Genomic DNA, 21,924 nt, shown 5'->3' with positions numbered 1-21,924 from the left:
TACCTTTAATATAAAAAGGAATGAAAAAGCAAAAAAATGAAAGGAAATGAAGGGGCAAAGAGAAAATCATTGGTTTTTGTAAGGGCATAAAATACATTTGTTTATGTGTAAAAGGAATACTTGAGAATAAATTATTTTCATGTGATATCCCACAAAAAAAAAAAAATATTATTTCCATGTCCAGCTCAATACCCATTCCTATGCCCAAAACCTTGTACCAAAATGCCCCCATATGTTTTTTGTTGTATTTTTCCAAGAGGTAATGTCTGAACTGTTTCAACTTATTTTCACAGATGTCTGATGTTTACCAATTTTACGGTCTTAGATTTATAGATTTAAAACTTTTCCAAATGTCAAATTTACTCTTATTTATGATATTTATATTTATTATAGTTAGCATTTTATTTAAATGTAAAATATTAATGTTCCAAATTTGATTTTGTAAACATTAAAGTATTGTGGGACCTAAATCGATTATTCTCATAATCCTCTAATTTACTCTTTAATATATTCTAAAGAAAGAAATTTATTACAAAATATTCCATTATTCTCATAATCCTCAAATTTACTCCTTAATATATCCTGCTAAAGAGTGAAATTTATTACAAAATATTTTTTCATTTAATTCTAATTTTTTTACTCAATTTCAATAGTGTAGCCATTATAACGTACACTTATATGGAGATATAAACTATATACGGCGACATTTTCATTTATATGGAAATATAAACTATATCCGACTGTAAACTTAAGCAACATACAATTAAATAAACTATAGCCATTATAACATCAACTTATATCGGGCTATAAAGTATATACGGTTATATCGATGTACAATTAACAAACAAAGCAAATAAAGTTACATAATAAAATATATACGACATTACCATCTAATACTTTTTAAATACCCAAAAATCGAACACCCAAAATCAGAAATAAAAAACAAACCTACAATATTTAAAACGTAAATGGCAGAAAACTGGCTATTGGAAACAATGGTGAAAAGCAAGTGAATTGGAACCGGATTGTCGAAGACAGTAGAACACTAAGAAGACGAGGAGATGGCTTGCCGGAAACCATGGTGAAAAGCGAGAGAAAATGAAGACGAATGAAGAAATGAAGAAATAACTAAAAATTAGAGAATTTTTTTCAAGGGAGGTGGAAAGGTGCATAAATTCAGGGATTTAAAATGTAAATCCCAAATCAACCATATGCACATGAGTTCCATCTTTATGTATTTTTAAGATAAAAGTGTAAATTTTGTAGAATGAATCAAACGTACTAATCCCTTTTTTTTTTTATATTTTGTATATGATCTTTTGGACGTTTCAATTTCTTTGTTTGGTAACTTTTAATTAAAAGATAATAGAATAATGATATTATTAGTAGGGTAACAACTAAATTGAAATTCATGTTAAAATATAAGTCGACACTATCTGAAAATAGTTCAACTAAATCGAGATATCAACGACATGTCGTCTAATTGTCGGCCACAAATTTCGATGAAAAGCAGAGGAATAGCGCTGGAAATTGAAATACGAATTTGAGAGGAGGTTGGGGTGCTATATTATATTACTTATATATTTAGATATGATTATTAAAATAGATTAATTATGAGCTAATTAAGCTATAACTAGAGTCTTATTTACTAATTCAACAAATTTGTATCAAAATCCACAATTTCCGTGATTTTTCTCGAAATATCCATCGATATCAACATGTCCGTAAAAATCGGGACCTCAACATTTTCATTAACATCGACATTTTGAACCTTAATTAAAATATATATCATCAACCAAAAATTAAAGGTTTCTACATATTATTGAACTCCAAAAAAAAAAAAAGAAATCGAGATGGACGAATGTAAAATTTGTTAGATTGTGTTGAGGTTTAAGTTAGGTAAAAAACAACAAAATCACGTGAGTTCTTAAATTTAAAAAGAAATATCATTATATAATTTGTTGATTGGGTCAAGGTTTCGGTCACGTTAAAAACAACAAAATCATGTGAGTTCTCCAATAAAAAGGAAACTTTTTTAAAAAATTTAATCAAATCATAAAGAACATAATGAAACTTCTTTTTTTTTTAGTACAATACGTGAACATAAGAGATCGTTGAACTACACCCACTTTAACGACCCTCGGTGAAACTTGAAATTCATTCCAATCAAACTCAAATAAGCCCAAAAATGAGAATATTAATTATTCTAATTTAACCCAAAACAAATCGGGAGTCCTTTAAAATATAATATATAGTAGCATGTTCTTTTTGACAACAAAGGTCAAAATTCAAATATTATTTGAGAAGTTGTCATGATTTCATCACATCCCATGCCATGAGTTTGACCAATAATCTTACCTCTTTGCAGATGTAACCTTTATTAGAAGATATGTTTATGATTTTTCTAACCAATCTTATCTTAATATTAATATAATATTGGCATATTGTTTTTTTTTCAAGTTTTTAACTTTATTTTCCACTTTTTTAAATAATATGTATTGAAAATTTGCCAAAAAGTTTGAAAACCCTTTAGAAAGTAGCTCATGACAAAACAAATGGTGACAAGTTTAGCTTTTTGAAAAATAGAAAATTAAATAAAGTAGCCATCAAGGGGCTTAAAATTTAATAAATCTCATAAATTAAATATATATATATATATATATATATATATATATATATCAAAAAATAAAAATTTTGAATATTTCCTCTCTACCAAATTAATTTTCCTTATATACGAATAAACCCAAATTTTATAAAACTTATCTTTCAAATCTTTAAAAATGTTTTTGATTTCCAATTCACCGTCGAATTCCATCATGTTGTCAATTCAATAGTAGTCGACCTCATGGTGAATCGACCAGATACCAATAAATCAATCTTACCATAGAAATGACATAATTTAAAAGGGAGGGAAAAAGACAAATCATACCCCTTTGTTAATTTCTTACCTATATTTTAAGAGCAAGGATATAACATAATGTGAGAGAGAGTGGACAAAATTACCAAATGTGACATGCGAAAAGGAAAATAATGTAAATCAAACATAGAAATAGTCCCAAAATCAAAGTTTTCCTGAAAAAATATATATAAAAAATTGTACAAACAAGACCCATTTGTCATTTTCTTGATTTTCTAAATTCTTCCTTGACTTGGCCTCTGCTGCTAACTGCCCCACTTGCAATCTTTTTCAGCTACACAACTCTATGTACAAATATTATTTCCCCAAATATTATTTGAGGAGTTGGAACAATGACAGAAAGTTTTTGCTATGAAAAAAAATACTATTTTGGAGACCTTTATTTATTTTAATTCATGTATTTTTAATGTTGGGAAAATGAAGATCCAAAACTTATAAGTCCTAGATTGATTTCCCATGTCGGGTCAAGAAAATTAAAATCAAGGAAGCGATGGCGTATCTTGTTTCATAATTGAAAGAGAAAGCGTACATATTTGATCTCCCAAGTCTAGATAGATCGCGATTTTTTCTTTATGGATCTTCTCATTTCTCTCTCTCAATGATGAATAAATCACCACTCAACCAAAAGCTTAAGCTAATGAGTTGGGTAAATTTAATTCATTTATTGGATATCTAGTACTCTCTTTAGAAAGATGGAGAGAAAAACATTCGCGATGATTATCTAACATTGGGGACCTTAACACCCCCTCAGAACAAAAAATCACTGGTTGATTACATTGTGTTGGAAGACTAAAAGTTCCAGCCACGCAGACCGAACTCCTTCATAAGGAGGTGACACGTACCAAGCTCAAAGGTTGGGACCTGAGCCTTAGGTCCCCGGCGAAGACTCGAGGCTACGTTGTTGTGATCAACGAGACCAACCATCAGTACAGTCAACAGTGTACGGCAGGTCACCTAACCTCAAAATAGTGGAATGGACTAATAGGACAAGAAATTACCCCATTTGCTCACTATAAATATACATTCATTCCATTTAACCAGGAATGAAAATGTATTTGAAGTTGTCCAGTTCGCACTTAAAACTAACTTGAACGTCGGAGTGCTCTACCTATTTTTGAAGGTCTCCCCCCACCAGTTCGCTAGGACTTAGAAGAGGTCGCTCCACGACACTCGGCAGATTTTAGCATCAACACAATGTTTGACTAATTCTAATTCGACCCCTCGTCAAATTAGAAATTAACTTACGGTATCAACACATTCATCTATGGCTTCCTACTCGTACCAAACTTATAAATAATTAAATCACTCCCCTTAGTTTAATTAAAAACCAAAAAAAAAAAACTCATTAAATAATCACATGTGTGACTAGTCCCATATTATTTAAAATTCCCAAAGCAAAGATACCTATAAACCAACCGTGGAGAGTAATTTTAAAACTTATCGAAAGTAAAAAGACTAGATCTGAACATATCAAGAACAAAGTAGAACAAGTTGATTGCAAGTATATATATGTGTGTGTGTGTGTGTGGCATTGATTGTGAGAGAGAGAGAGAGAGAGAGAGAGAGAGATGGGCAGTGAAAAGTATTTGGCATTGTTTGAGAGTAGAGAAGGCAAAGGGAGAGTTGTTTACAGAGTGTTTGCAGGCTCTATTTTGGTGGGGATTTGTTTGATTTGGGGTTTTAGACTCAAGTTTTTGGCAGAAGATGAAGAAGAAGGAAGATGGGGCTGGATTGGTCTGTTTGGTGCTGAGTTATGGTTTGGATTTTATTGGATTCTCACTCAGGCTTGTCGCTGGAATCCAATTCACAGGCGAACCTTCAAACAAAATCTCTCCCAAAGGTTTCTCTCTCTGTCTCTGTATCTGTTTCTTTGAAGTTTGAGATGGGATATTGTTGTGGAACTGTCTCTCCCTCTCGGTTTCTATCACTTAGTTTCTATGATGTTTGAAATGGGATATCGGTGTGGTTGAGCTCGGTTTCTCGCTCGTGTGAGATGGGGATCGAACCATCGACTTTTCAGAAGAAAATGGGTATCTTATATGTTGAACTGTGTTTGAATTGAAATTTGTAAGGTATATCCTTACAAAATTGATATTCAACCTTTCGAGAGAGTTGGGAGCTCTCCTTCAACACACGACATAAAAGATGTCCTGCCTAACTTACAAGATACGGTTCCCGATAACTAGGAACGAGAAATTTACCCCTTTACCCCTCCTAACATACCTATTAACAACAGGGGGCCTCACAACTCTCTTACATTTGTTCACTTGGCTTTGTGATGTTTGAAATGAGATATTCTTGTACAATAGGTGCTCTCTCCCTTCTTCTCTTGGGCTTAGTTGCTCTCATTTAGGCCCCGAGTTACCAGCTTGATCTCTAGTTAAAAGTTTCGTTTATATTTCTTTGTTTTGTTATCTACATTTTAATATCATTTTAAAAAACAACCAAAGTTTGAAAACGGTAAACAAAAAAAAAGTAATTTAAATTTTTTTTAGAAAAAGAATTTGCTATGAATTTCAATGTGCTTTTGAAAAATGGGAAAAACATACCAAAGAAATAATGAGGAAACCAACAACGAAAAACTAAAAAAAAGATCTCTCTCTTAGTTTCTCTCACTTGGTTTCTATGTAATTTGAAATGCGGTAATGTTGATGGAACAGACATGAGGGAGAATTGCCAGGAGTGGACATATTTGTGTGCACTGCAGACCCTGAGATGGAGCCACCAGCCATGGTCATCAGCACAGTATTATCGGTAATGGCATACGATTACCCGACCGAGAAGCTCAGCGTGTACCTCTCCGACGATGCAGGTTCTGATCTCACCTACTACGCTCTCATGGAGGCGTCTCAATTTGCAAAGCATTGGATACCCTTTTGCAAGAAGTTCAACATCCAGCCAAGGTCACCTGCAGCTTACTTTGCCTCACAGACTGATCATCAGAGCAAAGAAGTGGTCCTCATTCAGGTATTTTACAAAATGAATCGTCTACTAAGAATTTTATATGTTAGATTTCAAGTTGCCACCAATGGCTACCTTTACCTGGATGGTTTCTTTTTTTGCAGAAACTATACAAAGACATGGAGAGTAGAATCAAAACTGCAGTTGATCTAGGTCGGGTCCCCGAAGAAATACGGTCAAGTAGTAAAGGACTTTCCCAGTGGGAATCCTATGCATCTCGTCGTGACCACGATACCTTCCTTCAAGTAATTCCTGTCACTTTCCCTTCATGAAAACTTAAACAAATCAGATTATGTGCATTTAAGTATTTCGAGTATGTCGTTCTGTTATGTACATGTTTTTCTCGAACTCTGTTCACAAACTTCACCATACTATTTTCTCTAATATGTTGCCTTAATCTAGAGATGTAAGTATTTCTAATACTTGATTCTGTTTGTTCCCAGATATTAATAGATGGGAGAGATCCAGAAGCCAGAGATGTTGAAGGGTCTACGTTACCAACTTTGGTGTATTTGGCCCGCGAAAAGAGACCTCAATATTTCCATAACTTCAAAGCTGGAGCCATGAATGCCTTGGTAATGACCTAATTGAATGTTTACAGAGACAGAGGAAACATACATTAATCTACACACACCTTCACAGGAGTCAAGCTCGCTCGAGATATGACAATAGCACCTAATATCAAGCTAGTGCACTCATTTACACTCAGTTTCTGGAGATGGATATCATTCAATCTACATGGATGATGAATATCTAACCTAGTTGTGATTGGTTCCATTTTCAGCTTAGGGTCTCATCACAGATCAGCAACGGGAAAATCATACTTAATGTAGACTGTGATATGTATTCAAACAACTCTGATGCTATAAGAGATGCACTTTGCTTCTTTATGGATGAGGAGAAGGGCCATGAGATTGCATATGTGCAGTTTCCACAAAAGTTCGACAATGTAACGAAGAACGAGATCTATGCAAGTACTTTACGAGTCATTAGTGAGGTTAGTTTGAGCTCAAAAAGTTTAATAGATAACTTTGTTCCAGTTGTTTAGTCATTTACATACTGGGAGGAAATTTATATGGTTTTTTCCCTAAAGGTGGAATTCCACGGTTTGGATGGTTTCGGAGGCCCTCTATATATCGGTACAGGCTGCTTTCATAGAAGAGATGTTCTCTGTGGGAAAAAGTTCAGCGAGGGATACAGAAATGATTGGAACAGTGACAAACATAGGAGTTTTGAAGACAGTGTAAATGAACTAGAAGAAAAATCAAAGCATCTAGCAAGCTGTTCATATGAAGAGAACACTCAATGGGGAAAAGAGGTCGGTCTCTATTCTCGTCTCTCTCTTTACCTCTATACCGTCCTCTCTTACATTTCTGAACCCAATCGTCGGCTTTTGAATTGCAGATGGGTTTGAGATATGGATGTCCTGTAGAAGATGTTATAACTGGATTGTCAATACAAAGCCAGGGATGGAAATCGGTTTACTACAACCCAGAGAGGGGAGCTTTCCTAGGTGTTGCACCAACCACATTACTTCAGACACTAGTTCAACATAAGCGATGGTCCGAAGGCGACCTCCAGATTCTTCTTTCCAGGTACAGTCCTGCTCGTGGAAAGATTAGCCTAGGACTACGAATGGCGTACTGCAGCTATTGTTTCTGGGCTGTTAATTCCTTGGCAACATTATATTACTCCATCATTCCCTCACTTTATCTCCTCAGAGGTATCCCCCTGTTTCCACAGGTACACAACTTACCTTCCTCTTTTAAAACTTCATATTAACGAAAACTGTCAACCGACTTGCCACTGACTACTTTCGGTACTCAGGTTTCTAGCCCATGGCTGATACCCTTCATATATGTGGTATTTGCTAAGTATGCTGCTAGTTTGGTGGAGTTTTTGTGGGCTGGAGGGACAATCCTAGGATGGTGGAATGAGCAGAGGATTTGGCTATACAAGAGAACAAGTTCCTATCTCTTTGCTCTTATAGATACCGTCTTGAAGATGCTCGGATTTACCGATTCAGCATTCGTAATCACAGCTAAAGTGACCGATCAAGAAGTCTCCAAAAGATATGAAAAGGAGATAATGGAATTTGGAGCTTCCTCTCCAATGTTTACCATAATAGCAACAATTTCTTTGGTTAACTTGCTCTGCTTTCTTGGGATGGTGAAGAAAGTAGAGGGTGGCAGTGGTTTGGTGATGACCTTTCAAACAATGGCTTTTCAGCTTCTTCTTTGTGGAATTCTGGTTCTGATCAATTGGCCTCTGTACCAAGGACTTTTTCTTTAGAACTGATAAGGGCAAGATGCCAAGCTCCCTCACAATTAAATCCTTTATATTGGCTCTAGTTACTTGTATTTCCTTTACATTTCTGCTTTAAGTTGTGAGAGTTTCATATATATATCTTTCGATCAGAGTTTTGGAGCTTTGGTTTTTGTAGTTACATAAATGTCACTTTCTCACGCCTTGGTTCTATAAAAGTTTGCAACTTTTTGGTTGGAATATGATCAACTTGTTTCGTTCTTACTATTGGTAAGTTGGTGTATTATGAGTCAACCTCAACCGAGCTCAATTAGTCAGGCTTATAATACCTTCATTTATGGGTCTAAGTTGGAATCATCTCTTGGTAAAGAAAAGAGTTTGTGCAATGAGAAAAAGCTATCTTAAAGGAAAAGCAAAAGTCGTATTACATTAATTATACCAGCCACAATTATACATGATGTCCAGTGTAAAGCTTTACAGCTCATACCAGAGGCAAAGACAGAATAGCAACTTTATCCTCTAATAAAAAACCACCATATCAATAATATAAATACAATACATGTTCGTCTTCTTTACTTTTTTCCTCCACAACAACACCACTCAGATTTACATGAAATTGCATAAAATTTAGCAGGACCATCAAGGCTCCATGAAAGTTCATTGTATTTGAGAAGCCACAGTAGACGCAATTACAGAATAATATGTTTTTCAACTGAAGCCTCTAAACGAACCTTCTCAAGATTCAGCAGGGGGACTCTGAATACAGCAAAGCCATTTCTTCTGATAACCAGATAATCATCCACATAAGGAAAAGAAAAAAAAAACCAAAGAAAACTTGTAAATACAATATGTAGAGGTAAAGACTGCAGATTTTTCACGTTATACAAATAACAACTAAAAAGGGATAAATGCAGCACAGAGATTGAATCATTTCATTCTAAGGCCTACATTCATGCAACAAGAACCAGAGCCCTCTCAGAAGAATAAAACCGGGGAACTCATGCTTCATGAACACAATTCCTTAAAAGGCATATAAAGTCAAAGAGATTCTAATTTTATTACATTAAATGATGTGATCTCATCTCTCTTTAGTCCTAGATTCATGGTACTTTTCCAACATGTTTCAACTCCAGATGAAGATATTTCCCAAGAGTTTGAACAAACCTCAACGCAGATATACATGTACACGCTACCAGAATCAACACTTTCAGAAATTCATTTACCAGTAATAGACCAAACAATTAGCCAAAGATGCAAAAGAAGCACCCTTTAGATGCCAACTACTTTAATATCAACTACCAAACTGCAAAATAGAAAAAGGATTATGAATGAAATCTTACAGGCGGTGCCTTGGAAGGATCTGCTCCCGGCCTGCCCCGTGCATCAACTTTTCCAGGAGAATCGGGTTTTCCACCTGTTTTTTTTTCATCTCTAGCTTTGTTAAAGATCACAGTGAATCCCTCAGCTGATGTCGGATCATTAACATCCCACTCTCCAAATTTTGGCAATGGCCGACCTTTGTCCTAAAAAAAGAGAGAACAACAAGATGCACCCTCTGTGAATCTGTAGCTTACCTCACCCATCGGAATATGAATCCAAGATCTAACAACCATCATCTATTACTATGCAACATTGCTTTTCAGCTACAGATTTTATGAATACCCTTCAAATTCAATATTAATCATTCCAACAGAACAAAAATCGACCAATTAAAAGCTCCTCCGACAGCATTTAATCCAGCTACGTATATATGTGAATGTAACTGACAGAATTATTGATTCAAAGTCCAGAAACGACCTCCAACAAGTGATTAAGATCTTGCAGAAAATACAGAGTTTTTGCTTTGCCCCAATATAACTAGTATAGAATCAATCAACTTCAAATTATGGCGGAAACCCAGAATTGAGCAATCGTTAACGAAAATAAACGAATAAACAAATCAAAGTGGCGAATCCAATCAGGAAACGAAAATTCAGCAGGAAGTAAAGCTCAGACCGATCGAGAAGCACATCAAGCAAAAATCAAAGCAGAAAAAAATCATAACAACATCCTTGAGAAGCAGAAATCAACCGACGACTTACCGTCATGAATTCTAGAGAGAACTTTTCCGAGGAAAAAAAAAGTGAAATTCAAATCAATCAGAGAAAGAAAATCGCAGAGACGGATGAGAGAGAGAGAGAGAGAGAGAGAGAGGCGACTTTTGTAAATTGGGCCAAAATTGGGCTTCTGGATACGGGAAATCTTTTGCAGAAATTATGACAAAAGTATTTATTTATATAATTATAAATATCTTTTTTTAAAATATATTAAAGATTTTAGTCCCATAATTTTAAGATATCTATTTTAACGATGTAGTTGGTTTTAAATTCTAAAAAAATAATAATTTTGATATTACTTGTGGCTTTATTATATGTAAAAGTTTGCCTATAAAATTTTAATCGAATGAACTTGGAAATTTCAAAAATTAGAATGAGATTTTTTTTTTAATACAACAGGTAGGAATGGAGATCGAACTTACAATTTCTTATATGTCAGTTACTGAGCTATTTTGCTTCAACAAAATTAAGAATGAAATTTAAATCTACATTTTTATATTATGAATATTATGTCAGTTTAGTCTCATCTTTTTTAAAATATATTTATTTAATCTTGGAACTCTGAAAAATATCATTCCAACTTTAAATTATGCTACTATCTAGTCTATATTTTGTTTCTTTAATTCAAATTAAAAATGGATATTTTGAAATGAAATATACCATTCTTTTATAATGTCATTTTTGTAATTCCCTTACTAACAAATTTTTTTATTCTAATTATCAATAATATAATTCAAAATAAATTTTGAAAAAGAAAATGGTGAATTTACCATCCCAACAAGTAGGTTTCTTCAATCATGACAATAAATCGTTCTTTTCACACTCACAAATAATTTTTCATTTCATTCTAAAATTGAAAGATGACGTGATTTTCAATTCACATAGTGTAAAAATTGGAATTAGTACTATTCTAAGAGAGAATATTTAACTTATGTGGATAGTGATCATTTAAATAATATAGGACAATGAAAAATGAAAAGTATAAGAAATTATTAAGACGTTAAAACATGAAATATATGATAAAAAAAATAATAGAAAAGGTAGGATAATGAAATATGGAAAAAATTAGGAAATGTTTGTTTTATGATATCATAAATTTAATATAGAAGCATTAAAGAATACCAATAGAGGAAAAAAGATTGGTTTTATAAATAATGTTGTTAAAGCTTAGGCTTTTTAATAAATGTCTTAGTCAATTTAAGAGATGTCAACATTAGTTGTCATATTCTTTGCATACTTTTTTTTTTCATTCAAAATACGGAACTCACAATCTTGGCTTTATTATAGAGATTAATTAATTTATATATGGGAATCCATCTTCCAATTAAATTAATGAAATTAACTATTTTCTTACCAAAAACAAACAAGAATTGAAGAATATTGTTTGGATGGGCTTGCTTTGGTTGTTAGAAAATCAACCAATGAGATTTGTGATAATGACATTCCAATGCTTTTAGGCATTGCCTTTATTCTTTAACCACTTTGCAAACTTAATCATAGATTAGCTTTTTAAACAAGATTATTTTGAGGATTAATCTTTTCAAATTGCTTTATGAGTTTTAATTATGAAAGAAGATATATGCAGCTATTTTGAGTATTTTTAAGCTGTTATTTCAATTTTGTCGTGGTTTACTAAACATATTTTTGGTCTTGGTAAGTGTCAATTTGATCATGAAGTTTGGACGGTGAAATTTGGAGTAGATGTCCAATTTGATACTAAGATTCAAAATAAACATTTTTGGTGCCTAAGTATTCTCGACTTAACGAAAAAAATGATGCAGGTGATGGACATTTCTATTTTTTTTACTTAACTATAATTTTGTCGTGTGAAGTGACATTTTAATTTTTTTTCTTCTCTTTTTGACCTTTTCATCTTCTTGCTATCATCATACTATCTACAATCATCGTTGGCCGTCGTCCACCATCATCGTCCATCACGGTTGCCGCCTACCGCCGTGCCACTGTTGCTGCCCATGGGGAGAGGGAAAGCTCCTCCCTCTCTCCAACGATGCTGTGGACGACGGTGGTCGACAGCGAGATGGCAGCAGGAAAATGAAAAGTGGTAGTCACTAGTTATTTTTTGTTTTTATCTTTTCGCTTATGCCAGCAACAGTGCCAATACACCATTTGTACATCTATTAACTTTATTTCCCTCTATTTTCTCTCCTTTATACTTCTCTCTATTTTTTTTCATTTTTTCTCATCGTGTCTGTGTTGCGATTTGCATTTGTGGCAAGGATGCTCGCACCGTCGCTGTTGGATCTGATGTCACGTCATCGAAAAGAACTTGCTTGTTTGTCGCACCGCATGAACTATCGTCGGAGAAAGAAACTCACCGCAGATCTACTCCTCATGCGACCGCTTCCACAAGAAATGGAAAGCAAGAAAGAAAGTGAGAGAGAGAAGGAGAGCGAGACCGAGACCGAGACCGAGACGATGCATCAAAGTTATTCGGTCAAATATCAATAATAAATTTCATTAATAAAAAGAAAGCCATCAGTAATAAATTATAACAAATCCAACACACCAAGTCTAACAATGAAATCGTTGATCAAAAAGAAAAAGAAAAAAGTCTAACTATGAAATCTAAATCCCCACTAGTAGAAATCAGAACAATCTTAAACCTAAATTAAATGTAAATCCAACTAATAATTAATTAATATTTTATTTTTTTATATTTAATAGTAATACTAAATTTAAATTAGTAATTATATTTAGTTTCGGAAATAAGGAATAACGGAATATCATAAATTTAAAGATGAAACCTCGTGGCCTGTACGAAATTGTGAGTTCATTGAGTATCTAACGCTTAAATTAATAATAATAATAATAATAATAATAATAATAATAATAATAATAACAAATTAATAAATAGGCGTTTCGATTCGGGTGCCTGCAGTTGGCCGGACGTACAACCAAATCCGAAGTCGAACCGCATTAGTTCAATTTAACATATTCTCAAGTTCAAACCACCATATCGACTTGAATTGAGACAAAACGACTTTGGTTTCGATTGGTTTGATCGGTTTAGTCGGCTTAATCGAGTTCCCCGTGTACCACTAATTTTTTCCACATTTTATGGTTATTTTATTAACCATATTCTTTCAATTTCTATCCAGAGATTTTCGTTTATAATTTTTTAATAATTTGATTTTTAGTTTAGGCAAATATATCTGTTAATGGTTGAATTTTCAAAATTAAAAGATTTAGTATGTTATTTTAAATTTATTATTTCTTATTAAATTAATATTCATTTAAGTAAATATTTAACTCACTCCTTCCTTTCAGCCTTTCAGGTTCCATTCTCCCTCCCATATTTGTTATACTAACAAAATAATATAGGAAATACAAAATAAACTAAATATGGAATCTAAACAGAAACAAATAATCTTAACAAAACGTATCATAGGTTCCCAAATCAATTAAATTAAAATTATATATAGCTGTGGAAGAGGAAGAACAAAAAGAATAGGCAGAAGGCTCATATGGAGGAATTGCCTGCCGTTTGGCGGCCGTTTCTCGGACTTTCCGATCAGCCGTTAATAGCGATGCTTTGTGGGCGAAATTCCCTCCGGTGCATTTGGAGCTCATGGTTTCTACGGCCGTGGATCCCCATTGTCGGTCTTGAAAGCTTTGTTCGTTTCGAAATTCCAACCAAACACACCCTAATCTAACTATTTCTCAATTTTATTTTTATTTCTACTCGATTTCGATTCAAAACAGCCCGTTGGAAAAATATTTTTATGATTGGAGCAAAGAAACTTTTCTTTAATGTGCTAAACATTATTGGATTTGGAACTTGGGAATCCAAACCCTTAGCTCATCATCAATTCAAGTTCTTTAATTTAATTCATATATAATATCTCAATATTTATATAAATACTATGTTTTTGCACCATTTACTTGTTATTTTTCACCTTTGTGGTCTATTTTTACAGCACTTCTTGTTCAGTAACCCACTCTAACTCCTACATATTTTCGCAGAAAAAGGTTTATCACATGCATTACAATAACATTGACTTTTGGGACGACGTGCAATCTACTTCATGTTGAAACTCGAACCTTTCATTAAATCCATGCCTACTTTTGAGTTATGTTTTTACCTTTCATTTGGAACATTTCAAGAAAGAAAGAGAAGAATTGTTGATGTTAAATTTATTCCCTAATTACGATTTGTACATATATGGAATTGAAGTGAGACCCAGAGATGTATAGTTAAGTTTGTTTATTATATATGCTTAATTACGTTTAAGCAATTGTGTTTTTTGCTTTCAATTTTCTCTTTATAATTAGGAAATGTTGATGATGTTTAATAATCATTTTGTTATAAGCCTTTTTGTTTAATTACTAACAATAATTTAGAGTTATTAACATTAACTTATATAAACTAGAAGAAAAGTAAAGTACAAACATAAAATCTATCCCTAAAATGTCAATGTCCGATCTTCACCATGAAGGTCACGACCCCACTCGAGATTGAGATAGTTAGTTACACAATATCAATATTGTTAAATTTAACAATACTCTATACCTTCTCTCGACGTCTTTCAATCCCTCTAAAAAATTCTATCGTTCTTCTAAGTCGAATTCTCCACAAAATAGCAAAGAAACAAGCATGAATGAGGACCGTAACCTTATTTTGGAATGCTACCTTCAATTCTTTCAACTTATTTCACCGATACTTCAAACAATCATAATATGCGAAAGTTTGTATGTTCAGGAACATGTTAGATCAGAGTTTCATAGCATTTGGTATTAGAGAAAATAAAAGTTAATGTAAGTCAAGAAGAGTCAACTCTTTCTTGGTCAAGTTAGGCATCTTATAATCTCATAATAAGGAGTTTAAATTGGGGTCAAAACTTCTTTATTTGCTCGCCTTGACTTGAATTTGCTTGGAAAAATGGTGGAGAATTAATGGAGATCCACAAAAGTGAGCTACTAGGGGCTGCTTTGGTGGACTATGGAAATAATAAAATCTACCATGTTGAATTGCTTTCAACACTGTTGGTCAAGAGATGACTCGTTGATAATTCGCAGCTCTCTTCGATACGACACTAGTATGCTCATCCAAGATAGAAGATTGGAGTGTCGAGGTCAATAAGGTTATATCAATTGCAAAACAAATCGGAAGGTTAATTAAGGGTGTACATAGGTTAGGTTAGGTTTGAATTGAGTTTTCAGGTTGGTTGGTTCGATGTCCTCATGGAACCAAATTAATTCAGCAACTCAACCCAACCTAGCCCTTATATTTTTGGGTTGGGGTAGGTCACCTGGTTGTTTTTTTTTTTTCTTTTTTTTTTTGTGTTTATAAATCCTTCAAAATTTTACCATCCAATTATAAGACTACTAATTTTCATCTGCTATTAAATAAAATCCCACACAAACCCACAAAATTTCAAAACAAAAATAAAAAGATAAAATAAAGGTCTCCTATTTGAGTGAAAGAGTGACCTTGTTGTCACAATCGAAGACGACCATTTTTAATCATTTTGAAATTGAAAGATGATGTAATTTTCAATTTACAAATAGGAAAATTTTGAATTAGTACTAAAGAGTGAATATTTAAATTAGGTGGGATAGTGAGGATTTAAATTATATAGGATAACGAAACATGAAAATGTCACCGATTAATAAGATGTTAAAACATGAAATATGTTTTTAAAAATTTTAATAGAAAAGGTAGGATAATTAAAAATGAAAGAATGAGGAAAAAATTTTGGTTCATAATATCATAAATTAAATATAGAAGCATCAAAGAATACCAATAGAGGAAAAAATGTTGGTTTTATAAATAATGTTGTTAAAGCTTAGGCTTTTTAATAAATGTCTTAGTCAACTTAAGAGAAGTCAACATTATTTATCATAATCTTTGCATATATATTTAATATGGAAGCCGCAATCTTGGCTTTATTATAGAGATTAATTAATTTATATATGGGAATCCATCTTCCAATTAAATTAATGAAATTAATAATTTTCTTACCAAAAACAAACAAAAATTGAAGAATATTGTTTGGATGGGCTTGCTTTGGTGGTTAGAAAATCAACCAATGAGATTTGTGATAATTACATTTGAATGCTTTTAAGCATTGCCTTTATTCTTTAACCACTTTGCAAACTTAATCATAGATTAGCTTTTAAAATAAGATTATTTTCTGGACTAATCTTTTCAAATTGATTTATGAGTTTTAATTATGAAAAAGATATAGTTAGTTATTTTGACTACTTTTAATTGGTAGCAAAAATATTTACCATATTTGCAAATATAGAAACAACTTGGTTTCATAACCTAAAGCACCGGTCTTCTTATCAACAGCAGAAGCAATCCTATGAGAGTCTCTTGGGTTCTCATCTATGATTGACTTGGGTATGTATACTTTTTATTCTCCCTGGAGACATGGCTATCGTATGTCCACAGCGTTACAACTCAGAGTTTTGCTTCGCATCAAACAATTGGTATTATGCATTCATCTTCCAAGCGCCATTCTCAATGGTTTTTTTACATTTACACTGGGGCTGCCCATCATATGACGAGCAATCCGACAACATTTGTCTCATCCTCGCCGTACCAAGGTAAAAGTGTCGTCTTCACTGGTGACCACACCCCACTCTCTATTTCAGACATTGGTACGATCTCTTTCTTTATCATTTCGTTCAGGCAATGTTCTTCATCTCAATGATGCTATGTTGGTTCCTAAAGTCAGTCTCTCAAAAAATGGGATCAGTTGGACAACTTTGTGATGATCACCAAAGCTATGCGCTATCTTTACTCTGACTCAAGAAAAAAAATTGTTATTCCAATTTTCTCCTCATTACTTATATACTTCATATTAAGTATATCAGTTATATAATTAATATACCAAATATAAAATTTATAACTAATGTAACTCAAGTATATAAGTCACACAAAATATACGAACGATATACTTCATAGTAGATATATGACTGATAAATCTTTTTCAAGTTGAAAATTTTGGTTTAAATAATATTGTAGATTTCTTACTATACCTCATTTTACGAACAAGTATATTAATTATATAATTGATATTAAAAATATTCGTTATATATAATTGATATATTAAATATAAAATATATCTTTGATATAGTTGATATACTCAGTAACACTAAATATATCAATAATATACTTTATTTTAAATATAGTATATTATTAATATAATTAATAGAAATATATCATTGATATATTTAATGGATTAGAAGGAGGCTGGATTCGATTTCTGGGTCGGGTGGGAGGTGAAGGCCATAAGAGAAGATTCCCCGGAAAGGAAGAGAAGAAAAAAGTGTTGTCATCGAGATCGACCTCTTTCCCAAGGCATTGGAAATCCAAACTGACTCAAAGACCTCTTTCCCAAGGCATTGGAAATCCAAACCGACTCAAAGAATCACTCGCTTCGTTTTTGAACCATCGTGCCAAAGTTCTTTCATGACTACTATATTTGTAATTAACTATTAATTTTTTGCTATTTTCAAGGAGAGGGGGATAAATACATTATAATTGTGAAAACCTTACAAATATAAATTCATAGGAACATAAAAACAAGCTAAAACTAAATAGAAGAACAAATAAAAATCTAATTGAGTTTACAAAAATTAACAACTCCATTTAAGTCAAAACCGAGTAAAATATTCTTTTTTTACCTCATTGTAAGGGTGTAATTTGAAGTAAAAAAAATATATACATACAAAGGGAACCAACAAAAATCAATTGGATCATAGTCAGTTTAGTTCTATATAAATAGATTTTGTTGGTTTCGATTAGTTTGGTTCGATCTCAGTCAATTTAGTGGTTAGTACAGTTCTAAGAAAATGTTTCAGCTAAAAGTCAAACCACCCCGACCCGCCCCGACTCGTCTTTTTACACCCACAAAAGAAGCTTCATCCAATCCAAGGAATGAAGTTTGATTTCAGTCATCACTGTCAAGTATCTCAAAACAAGAACTTCTAGCCAAAGACATGAGTTCTTGAAACTGTTGACCTTTGGAATTGCAGAGTGAAATTTCAGGTCTCTCCCTATTGGGAGAAATCCCAAGATTATATGAAGCCATCACCAGCCTTTTCCCAAGCTTACATCTCTCTGGCTTTTGAGAACCTGCTTTAAGTGGCAATTTCAAAGGCAACAAGCTTGAGCCTCTATCAATATTCTTCTTCTTCTTCTTCAAATACTCTTCTGGCTGACTTCGAGTAATGCCACAGCTCGATCGATTCAGGATGCTGCTCACTTCGTCATGGCTCGGAAAGTATCTATTTATGATACTTGAAACAGACATGACTTCAGATGATAACTCACTGGCTGTCCCAGCTTCATCATTTGGCATACAATGGTAAGACGACATATAAATCGAGCCATCACGATTTTCTGCATCTTTGATGAGATCCTTCATATTGGAGTTCTTTCCCACATACTCGAAAACCTGGTTTTTGCTAGTTCTCTTCCTTTTTCTCCTTGTATTCCAAGGTAAGATGCTTCTGCAGACTAGTCTTGATAAGTAATTTATCGGTCTGAATCTTTTTCTTCGACGCTTCTTGCCACCGGCTCTGATTTTACTCTCGCAGACGCCTCTTGGACAGCTTTGTCTCTCCAAAGAGTGAGTAGAGTCGTTTAGATTAGGGAAACAATCAGCATTTTCGGGTAAATGGTGCTCGTTAAACAAAGGCTGTGCTTTGACATGGAGAAACTGCACTCCATCCACCTGGGAAGTGAGTTTCATAAGCACCGTGTCGGTCAAATGGTAGAAGTTCGAGTTTTGCTTCACCTAATGGAAAGGAAACGGTTCCAGTTAGAACAAGATCTGAAACCTGATGCTGAAACATGACGAGAAATGAAAACAATCTACAAACACACCATGAATCCATCCACCTTGATCTCTCCTATATTTGGGAAACAGTTAAAATGTACTCTCTCAACTTCCCCTGGAAAAATGTTGCAATTACAAGGCCAAAAAATAAGAACATTATAGACATTATTATGCACATAACTTTGCATATAAGGTGGTGGCATGGCATAAAACATTTAGCTCTAGAAATCAAGTGAGAGTCCAAGCACTTAGAAACGACGCTAAATCATTTAGAGGGCGTTTGACTTGAAGGTTAAACTTTAACTCAAAGTACAAACCAAGCTTTCCTGGGAAACATGAAAGAAAAGTACAAGTTCACACATAAAACCGCCCCACAAAAAGTAGTCCCAGAACTACCTAGGCATAAATAGACTCCAATGCAAAAGAATAAAACCTATCTGATAATTACAAAACGGTTTGATATCAAAGCCCACAAAGAGGTATTAAACCTAATAATATCCCGCACCTCTTCCCAACATCTCTCAACGTCTCAAAAAGCTGACATTCCTCTCGAGCTAAATAATCACAAAATAGCAAAGAAACAAGCATGCCAGAGGACCATAACTTATCTCAGAATGCTACATACTAACTTTAACAAATCATAAACTCACAAACCAAGCACGTATTATACAAACCCTGGTTTCCATAACTCATTACTTCTTACAATCTAAATATAGATTTACAACACAAACCCAATCTTCTCAACTCCAAACTTCATACGCCTACCTTTGTTAAAATCATGAGTCATCTCTTAGAATTATTTTCTTTTTATTTTTTTCCCTGAAGAAAAAGCCAACTTACGTTGCAAAACATGAATAAAAACACCAGAGAAATACAAGAATGAAAAACCCAACACATAAGGAGCCAAAAAAAAAAAACAGAGACACTTAGAAATCACATCTTCAAGCACAGAGCAAAAGAGAAAGTGAATCATTCAATTCTTTCAACTTATTTCAACGATTCTTCAAACAATCATAATGAACAGACAAAATGTAGGACCAGCGCAACTCTTATCAGAACTCATAACTGCAGAAAAATGGAGAGGAACCCAGAATCTGAACAAAGCATGAACAGAAACATAACAGCATTTTCTAAAACCCAGAAAAACAAATAGTCAAAATGCCCAAACAGATTCACCAATCTACCCGAGAGAGAGAGAGAGAGAGACGAACCCATAAACAAACGAGCGATTTCTAAACGGAGATGAAAAAGAAAAAAGGAAGTGTAGTGAAAAAAGTTTGATTTGTATTTTGGCTCACTCTTTAAAGCTCCGGCGGCGATGCCCGGCGGCACGGCTACGGCCAGGCGGGTGCCGAAATCAGTGTCCATGAAGACTGCAATTTGGGGCTCCGAAGCGGCGGCCATTGAAGCGCCAGTGAGTGCAGCCACCGGGTGAAACCGCCTGACTGGTTTCTCTCTCATGGATTGATGTGCCATTATTTCTTTTTATTTTTATTTTATTTTTCTTATGTTAAAAATATAAAGCTAAAAGTACACTTTTGTCACTCAAGTACGAGGAAGGTGTCTATTTAGTCCATGAAATTTTAAAATGAATATAAGTTTAATGTAGGTGTCTATTTAGTTCTTAAAAGTTTGAAAAATAGTTCTAAATGGTCCTTGACCGTTAGTTGATCGTCAGTGGCTTTTCATCCCTGTTTTCCTCCTCTCTCTTTCTCTTTCTCTTTCATCTCCGACCGAACATTTTTATCTTTACCTATCGCCTGCCATTGATGGCGAACGGAGGCACCAAAAATGTTATTAAAAAAATTAAATTCTCCTGTACCAAAAGTTTCATATAATAATTTTTTCCTTGTTTTAGAGAAACAAAAAAAAATTATCAATAACCCTAACCCTCACGTATGTATTGGACCTAAAAACGAAAAATGGTTGACGGTTGTTGGTTGGAGATGAGAGAGAAAGAGAAAAAGAAAGAGAGAGGAAGAAAAGATGGATGGAAAGCCACTAACAGTCAACGTCAGAACTATTTTTCAAACTTTAGGGATAAAAAATGTCTATTTTGAAACTCAAATCTCAGGAATCAAAAATGTATTTTTCCCTTAAATGTTCATTTTGGATGATGTACTCCCAACTTTGGTTTATTATAGTCCAGATACTTTTAAGAATATTTGTTTTGGTCTTTGTACTATTAAAAAATAATTATTTTGGTCTCTATTTACAAAATTTTAACACAAATTCTACCCAAAACCTTTTAATATAAAGTCATAGTTATATTTGAAAAAATATATCTAGTGTAATATCGTATTAAAGTTATGATAGAAAAAAATGAGATTAAAAAAAATTAGGTATCAAAATAGTCACTTTTTAAAAGTACAATAACCAAAACCAACATTTTAAAAGTAAAAAATCTAAAATGAAAAACCATAAAATACATTTAAATCAATAAAGAAGAGTATTTTATACTTTTTAAATAAGATATAATGTTGTACGGTACAGTAAGAACGAAGAGGTAGAGAATTGATCGAGTTATTCATCTACTATTCCAAGCGAGCGAGTTTTCAAATGAATGAAGTTTTTTCAAAATATAATAACATATGGAGATGAGATTCGAACTCACGACTTCTTAGTCGAAGATAGGTGTTTTAACCCGTTAAACCAAGCTTAGATTGATTTTTACTAATACAACAAAATAATTATCAAATAAAAGACGCAAAAAAATCACAAGTAGAACAATACAACCACACGCGATGGTGACACAGTAGGCTTGTGGCCGAATGGGGATGTCCCCTCCCTAGTTCGAACCCTACGAGCACATAGTCGGGACATTCCTCTTCAGGGACGAGTCCTACAACGTCAGTTATAGTATTGGATGATC

General features: G+C 33.5%; 3 protein-coding genes across 4 annotated transcripts; 1 reads left to right on the top strand and 2 right to left on the bottom strand.

Annotated features, from left to right (window-relative positions):
- Positions 1–4,437: 4,437 nt before the first annotated feature.
- On the top strand, positions 4,438–8,385 carry LOC111010435 (cellulose synthase-like protein E1). The gene is given in 9 exon segments (XM_022283869.2): positions 4,438–4,757; positions 5,578–5,884; positions 5,983–6,123; positions 6,322–6,453; positions 6,663–6,875; positions 6,972–7,196; positions 7,283–7,621; positions 7,706–8,161; positions 8,163–8,385. Coding segments are annotated over 9 exon segments (2,184 nt in total). The 5' UTR covers positions 4,438–4,485; the 3' UTR covers positions 8,262–8,385.
- Positions 8,386–8,544: 159 nt separating this feature from the next.
- Positions 8,545–10,382, bottom strand: NOI (RPM1-interacting protein 4 (RIN4) family protein). The gene is made up of 3 exons (XM_022283870.1): positions 10,225–10,382; positions 9,484–9,666; positions 8,545–8,923 (listed from the first exon to the last, which is right to left on the bottom strand). Exons 1-3 carry the CDS (start codon positions 10,228–10,230, stop codon positions 8,879–8,881), a joined length of 234 nt encoding a protein of 77 aa, XP_022139562.1. The 5' UTR covers positions 10,231–10,382; the 3' UTR covers positions 8,545–8,878.
- Positions 10,383–17,894: 7,512 nt separating this feature from the next.
- Positions 17,895–20,530, bottom strand: LOC111010366 (uncharacterized). 2 transcript variants are annotated; one of them, XM_022283740.2, is made up of 3 exons: positions 20,351–20,530; positions 19,100–19,167; positions 17,895–19,010 (listed from the first exon to the last, which is right to left on the bottom strand). In XM_022283740.2, exons 1-3 carry the CDS (start codon positions 20,526–20,528, stop codon positions 18,162–18,164), a joined length of 1,095 nt encoding a protein of 364 aa, XP_022139432.2. In that variant the 5' UTR covers positions 20,529–20,530; the 3' UTR covers positions 17,895–18,161. The 2 variants fall into 2 exon arrangements, with proteins under 2 accessions (XP_022139432.2, XP_022139431.2); XM_022283739.2 differs by lacking the exon at positions 20,351–20,530 and adding an exon at positions 20,264–20,335.
- Positions 20,531–21,924: the final 1,394 nt, after the last annotated feature.

Source organism: Momordica charantia (genome assembly GCF_013281855.1).
Source record: "Momordica charantia cultivar OHB3-1 chromosome 11 unlocalized genomic scaffold, Mcharantia_2.0 BLBB01000011.1, whole genome shotgun sequence".
Lineage (NCBI taxonomy): Eukaryota > Viridiplantae > Streptophyta > Magnoliopsida > Cucurbitales > Cucurbitaceae > Momordica > Momordica charantia.
This window is presented reverse-complemented; position numbering and strand designations above follow the sequence as displayed.